At 45.3% G+C, this 21,654-nt stretch overlaps 1 protein-coding gene across 1 annotated transcript in view; it reads left to right on the plus strand.

Moving 5' to 3' along the window:
* The first annotated feature begins 615 nt into the window (after positions 1 to 615).
* Positions 616 to 21,654, plus strand: part of LOC128519975 (ankyrin repeat and fibronectin type-III domain-containing protein 1) — a 116,224-nt gene continuing 95,185 nt past the window's right edge. Inside the window, exons 1-2 of the mRNA XM_053493977.1 lie at positions 616 to 771; positions 19,496 to 19,542. Coding sequence (XP_053349952.1) covers positions 19,526 to 19,542 — 17 coding nt within the window. The 5' untranslated portion in view covers positions 616 to 771; positions 19,496 to 19,525. The remainder of the gene's footprint in view (positions 772 to 19,495; positions 19,543 to 21,654) is intronic.

Raw genomic sequence — 21,654 nt, forward strand, 5'->3', positions numbered from 1 at the left:
TTAGATCGCAATAATGACATCCCCCCCCCCCCCACACACACACACATTTTTTTTTTTTGCCTTTTTTGTCAACCTAAAATATAAAACCTACTACATAAAAAATATAAAGCATATTTTAGTTATGGTTGTATAATAAAATATAATTGCATATTAAAATACAATTACAAAAATACAAAAGAAAGTGTGTGTGTAGCGGAGGGCGGTTCTCCCGTCAAATGCATATATGTTATGCAAATGTTGATCAGGGGGCGGTGCGCTAAAGAGGAGCATCCGCGCGTGCACGGGAATAATGAATGAGTGAGAGGCAGAGAGAGAGAGAGAGAGAGGGAGTGTGTGAGAGAGTGTGTGTAAGAGAGAGTGTGTGTGTGTGAGAGAGACAGAGAGTGTGTGTGAGAGAGAGAGCTAGACAGAGCGTGTGTGTGTGTGTGAGAGAGTGTGTGTGAGAGACAGAGAGTGTGTGCGTGTGTGCGTGTGAGAGAGAGTGTGTGTGAGAGACAGAGAGTGTGTGCGTGTGTGCGTGTGAGAGAGAGTGTGTGTGAGAGACAGAGAGTGTGTGTGAGAGAGAGTGTGTGTGTATAAGAGAGAGAGAGTGTGAGTGAGAGAGAGACAGAGCGTGTGTGTGTGTGTGTGTGTGTGAGAGAGAGAGAAAGACAGAGTGTGTGTGTGTGTGTGTGTGTGTGATACAGATGGAGGTGAAGTCGATCCGTGTGTGAGCTCGAGCTCTGCGCCTGTTACAGGACTCTACGGAGACCGAATTCATTGGCGCTGAAGGTATGTACAAGTTTGAGTGTGTGTGTGTGTGTGTGAGTGAGTGTGTGTGTGAGTGATATTAAATGAGTAAAATGTTAAAACTCGTTATGTTTATAACACTCTCTGTATAACTCTTTATACCCCCCCCCCCACACACACACTTATGACTGAAGTGATGATTTAATACTTTATCGCTGTTTTTATTAGTCACGTGTCCCAAACGGCTCACTGTTACTCGTGTGTGTGCCCTCCTTAGTGCGCTCAGGCTGTGTGTAACGCGTCAGGTAGGGGCCCTCTGTAGGGGGGAGGGAGTTGATTTGAGACGCAACTGTGTTGCCCCTCAGCAGGGCTTCGCGCGAGCGCGTTCTTCGTTGCCACGGAAACAGAGCATCGAATGCCGAGCGCGCGATGCCTTGGTTACTGCAAACTCAGTAAACTTAGCAACATGCTAACTGCGCGCGCGGGAGCGTGTGAGGTAAAAAACTGAGTGAGGGCTTTACAACACACACACACACACACACACACACAGAGTTATTATATGATATACTGATAAACCTACTTCACATTTATTACTGTCAGGGTTTATGACTTAATGAGGAACTGTCTGAGGGACTGGATGTAAAGTACACACAGTTAACACTGCTGACTGAAATGTCCTGTGAGTGGATCTTTAGTGTGTGTGTGTGTGTTAAGCCATCCTTTTCCTGCTGTCGCCCCATACAGGACACACCTTACATACTGACTTCCTCACACACACACACACACTAAAGTTTATGACAGACTACACAATAGATGAGGGAAAGAAAATGACCAAGAAAGAAAATTACCTCTGCACTTTTTTAGTGTGTGTGTGTGTGTGTGTGTAAAGATAGGGATTTCCCTTTTCTTCAGGAAAAGAGATGATGTCATACATGTGTGTGTTTGTGAGTGAGTGAGCTAAAAGGAGTAGAAACTAATATATTATATACATAATATACATAATATTGTATAGCGATTTTAACAATTGTCATTGTCGTTATTTGAGGCTCAGGCACCGTCCCCAGTCACCACATGCATTCCAGACAGACCACACGGGACATCCATGTGACAAGATCTCCAACCAGAGGGGGTCTGAATCACTGGCAGCTCAGGAGCAACATGTATAGCTTGGCAGAGATACAGGAAGAGAGAAAGCTCCCTGCTGTAGTTTTCATAATACGCGGTACTGACAAGCAGCCTGCATTTTTTGATTGAAGTAGGTGCGACAGATCGTAAGACACTAGCAGTTCACTCAGATAATTTGGCGCTACACCATTTAATGCTTTATACGTCAATAGTAGTATTTTAAAATAGATGTGAATTTTCACAGGAAGCCAATGAAGTGAAGATAAGATAGGGGTCATGTGCTCGTATCTTCTGGTTCTAGTGAGGACTCTCGTTGCTGCATTCTGGACTAGCTGAAGCTTGTTTATGCATCTAGTTAAACAACCAGACAGTAAGGCATTACAATCTAGAGGTGATAAAAGCATGAACTAGTTTTTCTGCATCGTTTAGCGACAGTATATTTCAATATTTCTGAGGTGAAAGAATGCTATCCTGGTAATATTATCTACATGAGCTTCAAACTAAAGACTGGAATCTATAATCACACCAAGGTCTTTTACTGCTGCACTTGATAGACCAGAAAGGCCATTTAAAGTTACAGTGTGATCAGAAAGTTTGCTTTTAGCTGAATGTGGTTTAATGACTAGAACTTCTGTCTTGTCAGGATTAAGCCGACGTAAGTTAATTAACATCCAGTCTCTTATGCACACATTGCTCAACTTTAGTAAGCTGGTTTTTCTCATCTGGTTTTGCTGAGACATATAATTGTGTGTCATCAGCATAACAATGAAAACTAATACCATGCTTACGGATTATGTTGCCCAGAGGAAGCATGTAAAAGTGAGCGATCAGGGGAGAAGGCCCTTATAACTAAATGACATCATAACTAAACCTCGAGACAGGGAGGTGACCAAGAACCTCATGGTCTAAGAGAGTCTCTCTCTCTCTCTCTCTCTCTCTCTCTGTGGAGATAGGAGAACCTTTAAGAAGAACAACCATCATGTAGCATCATACTCAATGGTGCTAAAGGTGCTTCAACAATTTTTTTTTCTTGTTCATGTTCTAAGAGTCCTTCAGGTGCCCTTTGGCAAACTCCAGAGGCCTGACATGTGCTTTTTACTGAGGATTGTCTTCCGTCTGGCTGCTGTACCATACAAGCCTGATTGGTGGAGTGCTGCAGAATGGTTGTTTTTCTGTAAGATTTTCCTCTCTTTACAGAGAAACATTGGAGCTCTTTCAGAGTGACTATTGGGTTCTTGGTCACCTCCCTGACTAAGGACCTTCTTCATTCGCTCACTTTGGCCAAATGGCCTGCGCTGAGAAGAGTCCTGGTGGTTACTAACTCCTTTCATTTATGGATGATGAAGGCCACTGCACTCATCTGGACCTTCAGTGCTGCAGAAATGTTTTGTTTCCTTCCCAGACCTGTGCCTTGATACAATCCTGTCTCGGAAAGGTCTACAGTCCTTGGACTTCATGGTTTGGTGCATCCGGAAAGTATTTACAGCGCATCACTTTTTCCACATTTTGTCATTTTGCCTTATTCTAAAATGGATTCAATACATTTTTCCTCAGAATTCAAATTCAAATTTTATTTGTCACATACACAAACATACACAGTACGAAATGTAGTGAAATGCTTATAAACTCATCTGGCAAACTCATTCTACACACAGATTTTAGCAAATTTATAAAAATTTAAAAATTGAGAAAGCAGATGTACATAAGTTTTCAGAGCCTTTCCATGAAGCTCAAAATTGAGCATAGGCGCATCCTGTTTTTTCCTGATCATTCTTGAGATGTTTCTGCAGCTTAATTGGAGTCCACCTGTGGTAAATTCAGTTGATTGGACATGATTTGGAAAGGCACACACCTATCTATAGGATTGTCTTGGGGCACAAATCTGGGGAAGGTTACAGAAAATTATTTTCTGCTGCTTTGAAGGTCCGAATGAGCACAGTGGGCTCCTTCATCTGTAAGTGGAAGAAGTTCCCACATTTACCACAGGTGGACTCCACTTAAGCTGCAGAAACATCTTAAGAAAGATCAGGGGAAACAGAATGTGCCTGAGCTCAATTTTAAGCTTTATGGCAAAGGCTGTCAATACTTATGTACATGTGCTTTCTTAAAAAATTCTTTTTAAATAAATTTGCAAAAATCTCAAGTAAACTTTTTTCGTGTTGTCATTATAGGATGTTATGTGTAGAATTCTAAGGAAAAAAATTAATTAATTTTATTTTAGAATAAGGCTGTTACATAACAAAATGTGGAAAAAGTGATGCGCTGTGAATACTTTCTGGATGCACTGTGCATGTAATTTTTTTTGTTTTTTATTTTGAATAGATTTGAAAAGATTTAAAACAAACTTTTTCTATGTCACCATTAAGGAAAATAATGAATTTAATTTCTTTTGGAATGAGGCTGTAACATGTTATTGATTAATGAATGAGAAGAACAAAGTGTTAAGTGTAACAGTGATCTAACTGAAGACTAACAGCTGGGGGTTGACGGTGTGAGTGTTCAGGTGGTTAGCTGTTAACACTAAAAGAAGCATCATGTAAATTTAATTTGTGTGTGTGTGTGTGTCTGAACCTGTACTGACGCCTGTACCAGCTGTTGTCCTGGGGGCACACGCCCCCCCACACACACATATTTTTTTTGGCCTTATCTCTCTGGCTTGATCAGAAACACCTGTCCAGGTGTTGTAGAAGTCTTACTCATTAATTCAGTGTTGATCGAGTTTAAAAACTTCAGTGTCAGAGCAAAGCCAGAGGGGAGTCAAGTTTATACACGTGGAAGAGAGGAAACGGAAAGAAGAGTGAAAGAGAGAGACTGTGACAGTGAGACAGACAGACCACGAGGGACAGACACTGAGAGTGAGAGAGGGAAAGGGAGATATAAACAGTCAGAGTGACAGACAGTGAGGGAGACAGGAGGTGAGGGAGACAGACAATGTACAAACACACACACACACACACACTCAGTTCCACAGATAAAGAATAAATAACACTTGCACTGATACTGAATGCAGTAGTTGGGTACGTGCTGTGTGTGTGTGTGTGTGTGTGTGTGGTCACAGTGACTGTGTGTTCAGATCCAGATCTTATCAGAGAAGAGGAGCTCATGTCTTACATTCACACTATAGTGTGTCCTCATGTAATGATAATACTGTATAGGTTTTAACTAAAAGCTCACCAGCATCTCTCTCTCCCTCTCCCTCTCTCTCTCTCCCTCTTTCTCTCTCTCTCCCTCTCTCTCTCTTCTTCTCCCTCTCTCTCTGGTGCATGCTGGGAGGTTGTGTGAGAGCAGCGTGTGGAGCGTGGTGTGAGAGCGAATGAGCGTTTTCAAAAGCTTTTGAAAACTTTTCTAAACATTTTTGAGCTTCTTTTCTAAAACACAAACATATAATAAAAATATATTAAACATCTAACAATAGCGATCACACAGCGTTATTAGTTTTAATCCGCTGTTGTGTGGAGCTGTTGATCTGATGGCGGGTTGATGGATGGCGGCTCACCCGAGCGGTGGAGCCCGACCTCTCTCAGTCCGTCAAAGGGTGCGCTGTGAGGTTAGCGCCGTGGTTTTGGTGGAGTAGGTGTTGCTGGCAGTGTGAGAGTGTATGAACAAGGCCGTGGTGGTATTCGTTAAGGACTCGTACATCAGCTGATTGAAAACTGAATAAAGGTGAGTGGAGAACTTTATTCCGTTACTCCGCTGGGTGCTACAACAATGAAGGTCACAGTGTCGAACATTCCTACCTTAATCTCTGATGAGGATATAAAGAGGGAATTGTCTCGATTCAGTAAGATAGTGAGCAGTATGAGAATGGTGTCTCTAAACTGTAAAAACTAGGGATGCACCGAAATTTCGGCCGCCGAAAATTTTCGGCCGAAATAGCATTATCGGTTTCGGCCGAAACGTAAGAAAGCGCCGAAAATAAAAGCCGAACTTGTCGCCACGCCTCTCCCATCCTCCCGTCTCGTTCGCGCTGTCATTACGCATCAAACACGGAGTATGTCGGCGGTTTGGAAGCACTTCAAAGTTTCAGATGAGGACAGCAAAGTTGCAATATGCAACATTTTTTTAATACAAACAAAAAGAAAATATTTTAAACATGTTTTTTAATGAAGCCATTTTCGGTTTCGGTATCGGTTTTCGGCCAAGTGCATCCAAAAATTTCGGTTTCGTTTTCGGCCCAGAATTTTCATTTCGGTGCATCCCTAGTAAAGCATCCCTGCACTGAAGCATGTCATCTCCTTCAGTGCTCATGTTCCTGACTGAGTCCACTCTGGACATCTCATACAGATCCTTCTCTGGACATCTTATACAGATCCTTCCCCTTTCCACTTCGTTTCGTATTCAAAATATTTCCCCTAAGAAATGGGACACCACTACAAAACTGTTATACGTCATCATACGTATCCGTTCATTTACATGTACACATACAGTATGGCCTTAAGCAAAACAAACAATGTCATACATCAAATCATACATGCTGTACGCCAGCACTGGGAACATAAGGTGCTTCGAATGTGGGGACATCAAGCACAAAAAGTTCAGCTGCCCACATAGAGCACAGGCCAGGGAGTAGGCGGGGCCTAGTGGGGTCAGGGCAGTGGTGCAGGATGGAGCGGGCTCCAGTGTGGAGCAGGTTGGAGGTGAAGTGGTGCAGGATGGAGGTAAAGTGGTGCAGGATGGAGGTAAAGTGGTGCAGGATGGAGGTAAAGTGGTGCAGGATGGAGGTGAAGTGGTGCAAGATGAGGGTGTAGTGGTGCAGGACGGTGGTGTTGTGGTGCAAGATGAGGGTGTAGTGGTGCAGGACGGTGGTGTTGTGGTGCAGGATGGAGGTGTGGAGGTGTAATGGTGCAGGGTGGAGGTGTAATGGTGCAGGACGGTGGTGTTGTGGTGCAGGGTGGACGTGTAATGGTGCAGGACGGTGGTGTTGTGGTGAAGGACGGAGGTGAAGTGGCGCAGGACGGAGGTGAAGTGGCGCAGGACGGAGGTGAAGTGGCGCAGGACGGAGGTGTTGTGGTGCAGGACGGAGGTGAAGTGATACAAGATGAAGACTTAAGCCCAATCCCAATTCTATGTTCTACCCCTCGCCCCTTCCCCTTTCCACTTCGTTTCGTATTCAAAATATTTCCCCTAAGAAATGGGACACCACTACAAAACTGTTATACGTCATCATACGTATCCGTTCATTTACATGTACACATACAGTATGGCCGTAAGCAAAACAAACAATGTCATACATCAAATCATACATGCTGTACGCCAGCACTGGGAACATGAGGTGCTTCGAATGTGGGGACATCAAGCACAAAAAGTTCAGCTGCCCACATAGAGCACAGGCCAGGAAGTAGGCGGGGCCTAGTGGGGTCAGGGCAGTGGTGCAGGATGGAGCGGGCTCCAGTGTGGAGCAGGTTGGAGGTGAAGTGGTGCAGGATGGAGGTGAAGTGGTGCAGGATGGAGGTGAAGTGGTGCAAGATGAGGGTGTAGTGGTGCAGGATGGAGGTGAAGTGGTGCAAGATGAGGGTGTAGTGGTGCAGGACGGTGGTGTTGTGGTGCAAGATGAGGGTGTAGTGGTGCAGGACGGTGGTGTTGTGGTGCAGGGTGGAGGTCTAATGGTGCAGGACGGTGGTGTTGTGGTGCAGGGTGGAGGTGTAATGGTGCAGGATGGAGGTGTAGTGGTGCAGGACGGTGGTGTTGTGGTGCAGGGTGGAGGTGTAATGGTGCAGGACGGTGGTGTTGTGGTGCAGGGTGGAGGTGTAATGGTGAAGGATGGAGGTGTAGTGGCGCAGGACGGAGGTGAAGTGGCGCAGGACGGAGGTGAAGTGGCGCAGGACGGAGGTGTAGTGGTGCAGGACGGTGGTGTTGTGGTGCAAGATGAGGGTGTAGTGGTGCAGGACGGTGGTGTTGTGGTGCAGGGTGAAGGTCTAATGGTGCAGGATGGAGGTGTTGTGGTGCAGGGTGGAGGTGTAATGGTGCAGGATGGAGGTGTGGAGGTGTAATGGTGCAGGGACCAGGGTGGAGGTGTAATGGTGCAGGACGGTGGTGTTGTGGTGCAGGGTGGAGGTGTAATGGTGCAGGACGGTGGTGTTGTGGTGCAGGGTGGAGGTGTAATGGTGAAGGATGGAGGTGTAGTGGCGCAGGACGGAGGTGAAGTGGCGCAGGACGGAGGTGGAGTGGCGCAGGACGGAGGTGTTGTGGTGCAGGACGGAGGTGAAGTGATACAAGATGAAGACTTAAGCCCAATCCCAATTCTATTTTCTACCCCTCGCCCCTTCCCCTTTCCACTTCGTTTCGTATTCAAAATATTTCCCCTAAGAAATGGGACACCACTACAAAACTGTTATACGTCATCATACGTATCCGTTCATTTACATGTACACATACAGTATGGCCGTAAGCAAAACAAACAATGTGTTATCAAAAGCTCGGCAAACTGCCGTGCTACTGAACTTTTATATTTGTTTGTAGCAGTAAAGTGTATATGACATAAAAATATATTTTTGTAATATTGCGCAATCGGTGCTATCCGCTAGCAAACTTTAGCGTTTTTTTTGCAAACGTTTTTTTTACAAAACATCACCATAAACACAAACACAAGACTAAAATTAATATACATATAATGAAAACTTGTCATAAAAATCCTTATTAATGGCAAAAATTCGTAAAATTTACAGGTCTGCTTGCTCGAGTGAGCGGCCATCTTGAAAATTTCGTTAGCCCTTCGTTTGAAATGAGGTCCCGAAAAATCTTCGTTTAGAGGGCTATCTGGCCCTTCCCCTTACCCCTACCCCTCCAACCAAAAGAGAAATGAGACACCCCTACCCCTTCACGTGAACGCGCCAAACGGAGGGGTAGGGCTAAGTGTAGGGGTAAGGGGTAGAATTGGGATTGGGCTTTAGTGGATGAGAATTTTGAAGAGGCCAGGTTTTCTAATATATCAGATATTAGTGTGTCACGTTTTGAGGGTGATCAACTGCTATACACACTCGATGATACAAATGAATACTTGAGAAAATAATACAAAAAAACAATCAACGTTGAAAACCATTTCACAGATGTCAAAAAATGTATAGCATTGGTCGCAAAATTGCAGCGCACCACAAACTATGACCTACTGAGCAAAAAAAGAGATGGCGCTTAAAAGATCACATTACGAAATGGCGGCGGTCTCATGCAAAATAAAAATGAACATATCAGACTGGGTGCTTTCTGTTCTCTGTAATACACTTTACATCTGTTTCTCCTTTCTTCTTTTAACTCTTCTAATGGATAATTTAAAAATAGGGTCCTTAAATATGAATGGTGGCAGGGATAGAAGAAAAAGAGCAGTAGTTGGAGATTTTATAACACAAAAGTACTTTGATGTTGTCTTCCTACAGCAGACACATAGCAACGAAGCTAACGAGACTAAGTGGGCCATGTGGTGGGAAGGGAAACTTTTCCTAAGTCCGGTTCCAATGTCAGTGCTGGTGTGGCAATACTTTTTAAAAAGGAGTGGGCATGAGCAATCTTAAAGTTACAGAATTAGTGAAGGGTCGAGGTTTAATGGTAAAACCAGAAATAAAAGGAATCTTTTACTTTTTTTAATGTGTACGCCCCTAACAATTATAGCGAGAAAATTCAACTTTTAATAGAATAAAAAATATAATACAACGAAGTGGAAATAAATCCACATTAGTAAGGGGAGGGGACTGGAACTGCACAGTAGACTTCACCCTAGACCAAAAGGAGAGGAACCACACCCAAAGTCTGCTGAGGTGCTCAAAGAGCTTATTAAGTAAAGTGGTGTGGTGGATGTGTGGAGGGAAAAAAATACAAACATAAGAAAATACACGTGGGTCAAAGCTAACAATACAAATCTCACCAAATATCACCAAATCCTACAGAAACTATCTTCACAAAGCAGACATTTTCCCCACTGGTTTCTCCGACCATCATCTGATTAGCATAGAGCTGAAAATACCAAACACAAAAAGGCAGAGCTCATACTGGCGTTTTAATATAAAACTTTTACAGGACGAGATCTTTTATGAAAATTTAAAATGACTGAAAAGACAGAAAAGGATATTTTGGCAGTTTGGTCTCTTGGTGGGAGGTGGGAAAAATTAAATAAAAGATTTCTGCAAAAATTACACTGAACACACATCAGACGCTTTCAAAACCACTATAAAAGAACTCGAGGCTGAAATTATCCAAATAGAAAGCAAAAAAAACGATGTCAGAATGGGCCGTCTTCTGGGAGGAAAAAGAAAAGTTCTAAGCTCCTTCCTCCATGAACAAGCCAAAACAGCCCTGAAGCTTTTCTTCAACCTGTCCAGAAACACTTAACCCCAAAATCAGCTGGTGTACCTAAAACGAGAGGATGGAACAACAACAACTGACCCAAGCGAGATGAGAAGAGCAGCCACAGATTTCTACATCCAGCTCGCTCTACAGTGCCAGTGTCAGGGAGCTTCCAAAACTGTCCCTGGAGCAAAGCACTGTGCTGAACGCAGAACTTAAGCTGCAGGATCTCACTAACGCTGTGCAGCAGCTCGCAACAGGACGCTCACCAGGGATAGACGGACTGCCGAGTGGATTAAAAAACAATTCTCGAAAATTCTCTTTTAACAGCGGGAAGCTACCATTGAGCTGCACAAGGGCAGTTTTATCATTGATCCCAAAAAAAGGAGACTTGGGGCAACTAAAGAACTGACGACTGGTGTCACTACTTTGCTGTGACTACAAAATTCTTTCAAAGTGCCTTGCAAATAGACTGAAACAGTGCATGCACTCAGTAGTGCACAACAGCCAGGCCTATTGCATACCTCACCGCACCATTACGGATAATCTTTTTCTTATGAGAGACCTAACTGACTTACGTAAATTGAAACAGCATGAACTTGGACTCTTATCAATAGATCAAGAAGAATTTATAGAGTTGACCACAAATACCTTTTCCAGACACTTGAATCATTTGGTTTAGAAAACAATTTTTACTTTGTGCTTTTACACTCAAGATTGGAGGTGGTCAGTCTGAGTGGCGCAGTGGTAAAGTGCTCGCCCTATCATCGGGGGATTGCTGGTTCAGTTCCCGGGAGATGCTGTTACCTCTCACAGCCAGAGGTCTAGAGAGGGCTGATTAGCCGAGCTGTCTCAGAAGGGAGGGATGAGAGGTACTTGGTGCTCCCACATTAATCACGGCTCTACAGCCAATCAGGGGTGTCTGTGAGCTCACGCACGCGGAAGGAGCGGCTACCGCTTTCCTCTAAGTGTGTTACTCCGCCCCTAATGGAGCGTGAGCAAGCCGCTCAAAGAAAAGATGCGGTCACCTGGCGTCACACGGTTCGGAGGAAACACGTGATAGTTCTCAATCTCAATCTCTCAAAGCCTTAATGTGAGAGCCCCCTAGTGACGGGGAGGAATTGGCCACGACTAAATTAGGGAGAAAATCGGGAAAAGAACAAAAAAAAAAAAAAAAGATTGGAGCTGCCCCTTCCAAATGAAACTGGACAACACTACAGTCTTGCTTTTGAACCATTACTGCACAAATTAAGAACCGAGCTACAGGGCTGGCAACTGGCAACGTAACAGTTTTTATAAAAAATCAAAATGATGTTCAGGCTCTGAAAAGGAATCTGAGCATCTATGCGAGAGCTTCCACAGTACGTGTGAATTGGGAAAAATGTGAGAGTTTTTTAATTGGACGATGACAAGAAAAAGGTCCCCCAATCTTGCCAGGTGGTCTCAAATGGGGCGGGGTCGGCCTTAAATACCTTTGGGTGCATTTAGGGACATAAAATCTACTAAAAAAAAAAAAAATACTAAATGTGTACTGGCTCTTTAAGAAATACGTGGGTAAAGACGGGGATGTGCGTGCTTGGGAAAACAGCGGAGTCACACAGTTTTCTTTACCGCATCCGTGATTATTTGCATTTTGAGATTATATTTATTTTATTTCGTTTATTTATTTTATGTATCTTGAAAGTGAAGATTAAAGGACAATATCTGAAAAGAAAACGGAGTATGTCAATTCTTTGGACACTAAGTGAGTAAGACTAAACTGAAACAAAGATGCGCACTCACAGGACTTATTAGCCACAACACACTTCTATCAATCTGTAATTAAAGCCTAAACATCGGTGATAAAGACGAGCAGGGCTGACGCACAACCGTTTCAAAGCGCAGATGAGAACCACTATTCCACAACCCGCTCATAAACACCAGGATACTATCATCAACTTTCATTAAACACCGCTTCCAGAAAGCTGGAATTACCAAAATCAAGGAATGAAAAGGAGTGAAAAACTGCAGATTACCTGTGTAGAAAAACTGGATTAAAATCAAGCCGTCTAATGGAGAGACTCCTAGTTGAGGTGATATCAGCATTGCCCTCTCAACTTCAAGAATCTTTAAGGCAAAAGCCTAGAGAACATCAGCAGCCTTCACTGATGCTCTTTCAGCAGTGTATAAAAAGCATTAGTGCTTTTTTAAACACTCAGCAAGAAGAAGAAACCCTCCTGTGTTTTAAAACACCTTTCTTAACAACTTTTGAGGCCGCCTCGAAAAAAGCGAATTACGGAACGTGTGTCAAGGTCATGCACAGAGGCTCGCTGGCTGGATTAAAGGACTCAAAGTGGTCAGAGAGGCTGACGCCAGGCTCATCAAATCTTGGACAAGTGAGTTAGGAGTGACATGGACAGACAACCTTTACATACATGGGCCAAAGTACAAATCTGTCATTCTTTTAAACTATCTTATAGGCCAGGCAAAACTCTCAATCTGGCTCACCAGAAAAAAACAAAATGCAGAGGGCGATGCTAAGAGAATGTTGATAGCGTTGGTAAGGGCAATGTTAAAAGTTGAGTTCGCCTACCTAGAGATGACCCACAGACTACAAGAGTTTGACCAGATGTGGGCACAAGGGGACGTTTTATGCTCCATAGACCGGGAGGATTTAACTTTCAACTTTTAAAATAAGTGTGATTCCTTTTATCGTGTGTTTTACCTGCATTTTATCTCTTTATGTGCTAGTTTTTATATACCATGTGTATTGCTGTACCTATTCGTCCATTTTTAACATTGCTTTAATACACCTGTTTAAGTACTGTACATACTCGACCATTTTTAGACCCAACTTTTTCATTGATCTGTTTTATTTTGGAGTTTTACCTCAAAGTTTCCACTGCCAAGCTTTTTCTTTTCCCATAATTTGCTACTTGAATGTTTTTTTTTTTAAACCACTTGCCTTATTTATTTATTTATACTGTAGCGTTTTTACGCCTGAAGAAATGCTGGAGAGACGAGCGAGCTTATTTGCTGCCCAATGCAATGGCTGGGAATACTTTATTTAGCATACAGCCGGTATGGCATGAGCAGCACCTTCACTCAGGAGCCTACCTCTAATTCAGCGTCAGCCTGAACTAGAGCACATTTCACACGTTACACACCTCAACACACACACAACAGGGCCGAAGTCACTAACCCAAACACCTTTCCCCATCATGGTGAACACACCGACATTCCCGCAAAGCATGCTGGTCGTCAGCCGCCGCCCCGCCCACGCCACACTGCCCCCACCCGAGCTGTGACCGTCCCTGGTCACCATGACGAAGTTTGTTTTGGAGGCGTGGAGGCGGTCGGCGCTGGCGGTGGGAACGCCGGCGTCCTTTGGCAGGTGAGGGATGAACGCGAACATAGTCCTGAGGCGGTCCGGCCTCCACAGAGTTCGATGTTTCATCGGCGTGCGGCTGGTAAGGCGCAAGACGGTCCCGGTGGAGCAAAACTCGTACCCGCCCCGCCAACCGCACCCGGTAGATGACATCGGAGAGCCGAGCTATTACCGGACAGGGGCCCACCCAGTGAGACACACGCCCGGCCGAGAGCCCCCTCCTTCTCCTTCCGGAGGAACACACCCACACCTGCTCGCCAGCAGCAAAATCTCGCCCCTGGCTGTGAGTGTCCACGCCCATTCGCCCCATAGGTGCCCCCACCTGAAAGTCTTGCAGCGGTGCCCGCGAGCGCTGGGTGGGGCCCTTCTGCCTGGCGATGAGCGGTTCAAAGTTCAGCTGTGAGACCGGCGAGACCGGCGGAGCGACTGCGGGTGACGCTCTGGGAGACGCAGTAAGACGGCTGCATGCTGGCTCGGACGGCTGATCACCACCGGGGGACCTGGAGGACTGCACGGGGGGAACGTCCTGCGTCGAGGGTTCTACGTCGCAACGGCGCTCCACTTGCTCGCAGTACCGGCCACGCGCTTTGCTGCCCGGCCGGCGAGTTAAAACGCCGGTGTTAGCGCGCAGATTTCCCGCTCGGTCTGCTACCGGAAGTTCCACCCCCCGGGTGTGTGCTGCTAACCTGTCCGGCTGTGGTTTGGGTCCGAGCAACCTGGCTACCCCGAAGTTACCACGCAGAGTTCCGCTGGACAAATTCAGCAGCGCACCCCATCTCTCCAAAATATCCAACCCCAAAACGCAGTCCTCCTCGACATTCCCCACAACGAACCCGTGGGAATAAGTTCGTCCACCCACCTGGACTCGCACTGTGCGACACGCCCTTACCTTCACGTAGCCCCCAGCAACGGTGCAGATGCTGAAGGCAGGATCAGGCCGTCCGCAAACACGCTTGCTTTGCCCCAGTAATCCAGAGCGCAGCAGCGAAACAGTGGAGCCGGTGTTCACGAGCGCCCGCAGTAAGACGCCATCCAGCACACAGTCGATGTAGAGCCCAGCGCGGCTTACCACGCGTCCTCCCGGCGCTAGTCTAGCGGCTGCTGGTGTACGCTGTCCCGTGCCTCGGCCTCGCCGCGAAACGTCGGGGAGTTGCTCGTTGCCTAGCCGCGACGGGTAGCCCTGTCCCCAGCTAGGTTCACGAACGGAGCGCCACTGAGCTGCAGGCGGTCGCTCGGCTCTTCCGCCGTGATGTATCGCCGATATGGGCTCAGCGCGCTCGGCCTCGCGCAGCGGCAGAACGCTTTGCCGGCTAACGGCGCGCGGAGCTGTCTCTTGCTCCGGCGCTTGCGCTGCGCCAGCCTCCGCCCCGAGATCCAGCGCCGCGATTTTCACCTCGCCGCTCCGCGTTGGTTGCCGTGGTGTGCTCGCTTTAGCGCCGTCGGGAAAGCGCTTCTTCTTTGCGAGTAGTCGCTCCGCTACTCCGCTGGTCGTCAGCCGCCGCCCCGCCCACGCCACAATACATATATTTATTTATTATATGAAATATTTTTGTTTTTTCGAAAAATGAACTTTTTGTAAAATAAAGGAATGTTAAAAGTCAAGTCTCTCACTCACTCACTCTCTCTCTCTCTCTCTCTCCTCCTCTCCCACTCGCTCCCTCTTCATCTCTCTCTCTACGCAGAGAGACTGTTAATTTATTTATTTATTTATTTATTTATTTTAAATGTAAATGTTAAAGTGTGAGAGAGAGAGAGTGGGCCTGGCACCAGGACCTCTAAGGCTGGTTTGGATTGACACACAGGTCGGGTGTGAGAACATCTACTCTGCCGCCCGGATAAATAAAGCTGTGGTGGTGTTTTTAACCAGGGTTGACCTCGTAAGTGCACTGACGTGGAGTGAAAAATGTGTGAGAGAAGCTGCGGTTAAAGTCACCCCTCTGTCTGCCTGCATGGCAAGTGTGGTGATATCCAACGTGCCTCCGTTTAAAAGGACGAGGCGATTATGATGGGGCTGGCCCGTTTCAGGAAGTTCGTCGGCCCCATTTGAGCCATCCAGCTCTGACACAAAAGCTCCAACATGCGACACATCCTGTCTTTCCGCTGGCAAGTTTTAAAGGTTTTAAACAACCGAGAACAGACATTAAACACCACCACTGAACACCACCATCAACACACCATTGAACACCACCACCATAAAGACACACACCGCACCCGGAGTGGCTAACAACACTGACACCGCTGTAAACAGTACGTGTATGGTATCCACCGCTGACAATGACCTCGCCCCCAATGCTGACTCCGCCCTCAATGCCTGCAACGGAGAGGAGCAACAAACCAGCACACCGACACCGTAAGACATACCGACACCGAAAGAAACACCAAAAAACACACCGACACCCAAAGACACACTGACACAGAAAGAAACACTGACACCAAAAGACAAGACTGCAGCTAAACTTAGGAAAAAAAGAGAAGAGAGACCCACTAAAGAACCCATCACAAGACCCAGTACAGAACCCAGTACAGAACCCATCACCAAAAGAAAAACACGCAGTCAAACTCTGAGTGCAGTAGCACAGGACAGAGGGAGCAGGGTGCAGTACACACACATAGACAAAGACATTGAAGAACAGGTAAAAAGCTTTCTAGAGCGGTTAAACTACTTTATAGATACCTCTCCATCTCTACAATCACCCGAGTTTGCAAACATCACAACTACAGAGAAGGACCACTTGGGGGCGAAGGATTTTCGGCACAAAGAAGAAGCCCCGGAGCGCGCTTCTACTCCGTCCCAGGCCGGACCCTCCAACGCCCAGACCCTCTCTGCACCCTCTCAGCTCTACTACGCCTTGCCACTTAGAGCGGAACCTTAGATGACATCGGAGCTGTCCTCGGATCTGCCCAGAGACCTGGCGGACGTTGAACCACCACAGCAGAAAGGTCTCCAGGTGGTTCTACTGGCCACGGTGGTGGACACCGGAGAGTCCCAGAACCAGGGGGTCTCCTTCGAACACCACCAGGGGGCGCTACATCGTAGAGTGCCGAGGAGGAGAGGAAGAGCACTCCAGCTAGTAATCCCACCATCGCAGACCCAGCTGTTCCTGAAAGACTTTCATCAAAAGTCGACAGGGGGCCATCGGGGGGGCGGGGGGCTAAAAACCCTACTAAGCCTCCTGGACGTCGCCTGGTGGCCCACCATCTGCAAAGGCGTCTGGCGGTACGTGGGTTTGTGTGAAGTCTGCCAGAGCACCCGGAGCCGGGCCAAGGGAACCAGGGGCCATTGGAGATCGGCCACGCCCCTAGCTCAACCTCCTTGTAAACTTGGGGAAAGACCCGGGAGCTATCACCTGCCAGACCTCACCAGGGACCGCTGGGGCAGCCTGCCGCCCAACAAATTACCACAGACCCAGCCTTACATCCATCACAGACCGACCCCAGGACCACAGCGGAGGAAGAGGCACAACCACCAGCAACTCAGTCAGCCAACTCAGGTGTCTATGTAGCGCAGCCACATAAGGGGGTTAGTTTACATAGGCTAAAATAAAGTGGGAAATAAAAAGTAAAACCACCAGGCCTTTTTAAACTACCCTAAACGGTTATTTTTTGTCTCCATGATGACGATGTGTTGGTTCCGGGGTTAAGCTCTCGTGTGCATGCGCAGTCGTGCCGAGGGGTAACCCCAAATACCTATCGGGTCACGTATCCCGGTATAAAGCCGGAACCGGCTAAGTCCTCGGGACGGAGAGATGAGACAGCGCGCTGCATTTGGTTTGAGAGAGAGAGAGTTTCTTTGGATTTCCTGTGAATTGCTGTTCCCTGGTTTCATTCAATACCCATCTCATTCCATTTCTCATGCTCCCGGATTATATATCCTTTACCGGGGAGGCCGAGCCATCTCACCCGTACACCATTTCATACTCACTATAACACGGACTTAGACTTTCATACATACGCACACACGCACACGCATACATTCCACACAATATTTATATTTGTATATATTTTGTATATATTGGTTTGTGGTGCACCTTGTTTGTTTATTTGTATGTTTGTTTCACTTAATACACTTTGGTTGGTTTTGATAATTGTTGTGTCCCGTCTTTCCTTGCTCCGCGAAGATTGCGCAACACCGGAAGTAAGTAATATTGGTCCGTATTTAGATTTAAAACCCCGTTTTTGTGTAATTAGCTCTAAAATAAAACCTGAGCGTTACAACTTAACAATACTGTTCTTGCAAGAAGTATTACAGAAAGGCTGAATAACGTAACTCTGTTACGTTCTTAATGCCCCAGAACTACGACTTGCTTCAACTTATAATGTTTTTATTCCATAAGCACACACATTGTATTCCACTTCTTAGTCTGGTGCATCAATCAAAAACTGTCCGGTCTCAAACACCGAACCGGAACTCTAAATGTTATCGGACATAACATCACAACCTCTGTGTCTTAAAATAACAACTAACTGTTGTTTTTCTTGTTGTTACGTAATTACCTAATTCCATATGTGTTATTTTATAGTTTTGAAATCCCCAGTATTGTTGTAGAATGTAGAAAATAAATCACTAAACAAAAACAAAGAAATTTGTAAGTGACCCTAAACTTTTGAACGGTAGTGTGTGTGTGTATATATACTCAGCAAAAAAAGAAACGTCCTCTGACTTTTAACTGTTTTTACTTTCACGAAACTTAATGTGTAAATATTTGTATGAACACTAAAAGAGTCAACACCATAAGACATAAACAAAAAATGTTTCCCAATGTGTCCCTGAATGATGGGAGGCTCAAAATCAAAAGTACCAGTCAGTATCTGGTGTGGCCACCAGCTGCTTGAAGTACTGCAGTGCATCTCCTCCTCATGGACTGCCTATTGCGGTGCAGTCTGAGCACTGATGGAGGGATTGTGTGTTCCTGGTGTGACTCGGGCAGTTGTTGGGGCCATCCTGTACCTGTCACGCAGGTGTGATATTCGGATGTACCGATCCTGTGCAGGTGTTGTTACACGTGGTCTTCTACTGCGAGGATCAGCTGTCCTTCCCGTCTCCCTGTAGCGCCGTTTTAGGCGTCTCACGGTGCGGACATGGCGATTTATCGTCCTAGCCACATCAGCGGTCCTTATGCCTCCCTGCAGCATGCCTAATGCACGTTCACGCAGATGAGCAGGGACCCTGGGCATCTTTCTTTGGGTGTTTTTCACAGTCGGTAGACAAGTCTCTTTAATGTCCTGCGTTTTTAGAACTGTGACCTTAAATGCCTACTTTCTGTAAGCTGTTAAGGTCTTAACGACCATTCCACAGGTGCATGTTAATTAATTCATTATGGGTAATTGAACATGCATGGAAAACATTGTTTAAACCCTTTACAATGAAGATCTGTAAAGTTATTTGGATTTTTACATCATTACTATTGAAATACACAGTCCTGAAAAATGGACGTTTCTTTTTTTGATGAGTATATATATATATATATGTGTATGGGTATATATATATACAGTGGTGTAAAAAACTATTTGCCCCCTTCCTGATTTCTTATTCTTTTGCATTATTCTTTTCATACAAAATGTTTTTGATCATCAAACACATTTAACTATTAGTCAAAGATAACAGAGCGCTGTAAAAGACTCGTTGCAAGTTATCGCAAACTCTTGATTGCAGTTATTGCTGCTAAGGGTGGCCCAACCAGTTATTAGGTTCAGGGGGCAATTACTTTTTCACACAGGACCATGTAGGTTTGGATTTTTTTTCTCCCTAAATAATAAAAACCATCATTTAAAAACTGCATTTTGTGTTTACTTGTGTTATCTTTGACGATTAGTTAAATGTGTTTGATGATCAGAAACATTTTTCTGTGACAAACATGCAAAAGAATAAGAAAACAGGAAGGGGGCAAATAGTTTTTCATACCACTGTATATATATATATATATATATACTGTATAAAGTAAAAATGTTAAGTAAGTTAAGTAAAGTGTGGTGTCTCTCTCTGTCTTTCCCTGTGTTCAGGATGGATGGCGTGATATAGATCCACGGGGAATGGCCGAGCTCATAGGGTATGTGGTGTTTCTCATTATTTTGCATTTATAAATACCACAGAATCCTTTTTGAGAACGAATCTAGACGTGTTTATCCTGAAAGAGGGATTGTAGGAGCACGTGTCAGGACACATGAGGGACACGGGGCGGGGTCCAGGGAGGAGTAGGAGACTGAGCACACAGGATAGACTGATTGTTATGGGAAATCCTTGCGGGTGGAGCTAAGGAGTGCCACAGACCACCACATGCATACATCGTTTAATACACTATAATTTCTATAGCAACAGCTGATGGAGCATTAAAAAATGGTAGATGTGGTGAGTGTAAGGAAGGACCCTACCCTATGTGAAAAAGTAAAAGCCCCCCAAGTCTAATAACTGATTGTGCCACCGTTGCGGGCATCAGCGACAACCAAGCCTCTATGATAACTGGCACAAAGTCTCTCACGTCACTGTGGAGGAGTTGGTTTAATTCAGCCTCATTGGAGGGTTTTCAAGTATGACGGCTTGTTTGAGGACCTCAACTTTATTCAAAGGTGGACCTGCTGATCATTCATGGTTTAGTAACTTTTTCACAGAAGAGGAGCGACATCAGGAACTCACTCTTAGCAGTAAGAGGAGTAACACACACACAAACTCGTACACACACACACACACACACACGTGGACGTGCCATTTAGCAGAGATTCATTGTTAATAACAGATACACACCACTGATGGTTTAAATGAAGTAGGAACCCGAGGGACTGAAAGAGGAAGTGAAGGGTTCTTCTGGTCTTGACCCTGAAACGCTGGAAGATTCTCCAGATGATTCCAGGAATGTTGTGAGTTTTGGTCCAGAGGATCCTCAAAAGCAGCAGGAGCGCTTCACCCACACACTCCTGATAAGTGCTTAGTGTAAAAGAGTGAGACTGTAGTGGGAGTGGTGTTCCAGAAACATCTAAAGGGTCTAAAGCTCCTTCTTCACAGGTCTGGGGTTTGATCTATCTCAGCTCTTCTCCCACTGAAGTATCAACAGATCCAGAAGAAACATGAGTGCTTTGTTTGAACTCCATGTATTTATGTTCTAATCAAACCCACACCATGTGCTGCTCAGAAAAAAAACATTCACTGCAGTTATTTCAGTGTTAGGTACAGAAGGAAACATCTGGAAAATGAGTGTTAAACGAAAATGGGTGTTAAACAAAAATGGATGTTAAACAAGGCTGAACGTAGTTTAATGTGTTTGTGTTCTTCTGAATGTGTGTGTGTCTGATAAAGCTTATAAAGGAAACCTGTGTGTGTGTGTCATAATGAGAGATAAATGACTATACATCAGGAAACACAGGCTTATCACAGGGCACAGCTGGGAAGTGGGTGGAGCTAATGGACAGTATCTGATACAGCACAGGGGTCACGAGTGGACGAAATGAACAACAGCAAATAAAAACCGCTGTCTTGTGAGGTTTTGAAGTGTGTGTGTGTGTAAATGGAGTTGCTTTGCTTTAATTGTGTTGCGTATGTCCAGATCAGGAGTGTTACTGAAATACGCTCCTTTTCACTCTGACTCATCTCTGATTCATACATCCGACATGTTTGCTGGTATACGCAAGTGTGTGTGTGACTCATTCACTAGCCAGACTCTCCACTGCTGACTGTTTTTATTTAAAAGAATTATGGAAATCATTTGAAAGGTGATGTCAGGTGTGTGTGTGTGTGTGGTGTACTCTGACATTAAAAAGTCAAATGTAAGATGACAGATATATTAACATCACCTTCTAGTGTCTCTCTCATACACACACACACACACACACTATTCCTATCTAAAGACTACTCCCTTTAATAACCAAAAAGCAAGGTGAGGGAGTGTACACTCCTCTGTCCTGAAGCTGTGTGAAACCATGCACAGCACTTGAACTGGAGACTCCTTACGCACACATCTCCTTACAGTTCAGTGGTTCCACATCGTGTAGTCTGTTTACTATGAAGTAGAGTGTGTGTCGTAAACGCCCCTGTGAATAAGCTGTTACCACTGAATCAATGATGTGTCAGAGCAAGAGCATTAATACAAACCTGCTCTTCACTTGGAGAGAACTAATTAACACCTTCTGACCAATCAGAGCACAGAATGGTATGAAGAGGAGCGTTCGAG

Source organism: Clarias gariepinus, chromosome 4, assembly GCF_024256425.1.
Source record: "Clarias gariepinus isolate MV-2021 ecotype Netherlands chromosome 4, CGAR_prim_01v2, whole genome shotgun sequence".
Classification (NCBI taxonomy): Eukaryota; Metazoa; Chordata; class Actinopteri; order Siluriformes; family Clariidae; genus Clarias; species Clarias gariepinus.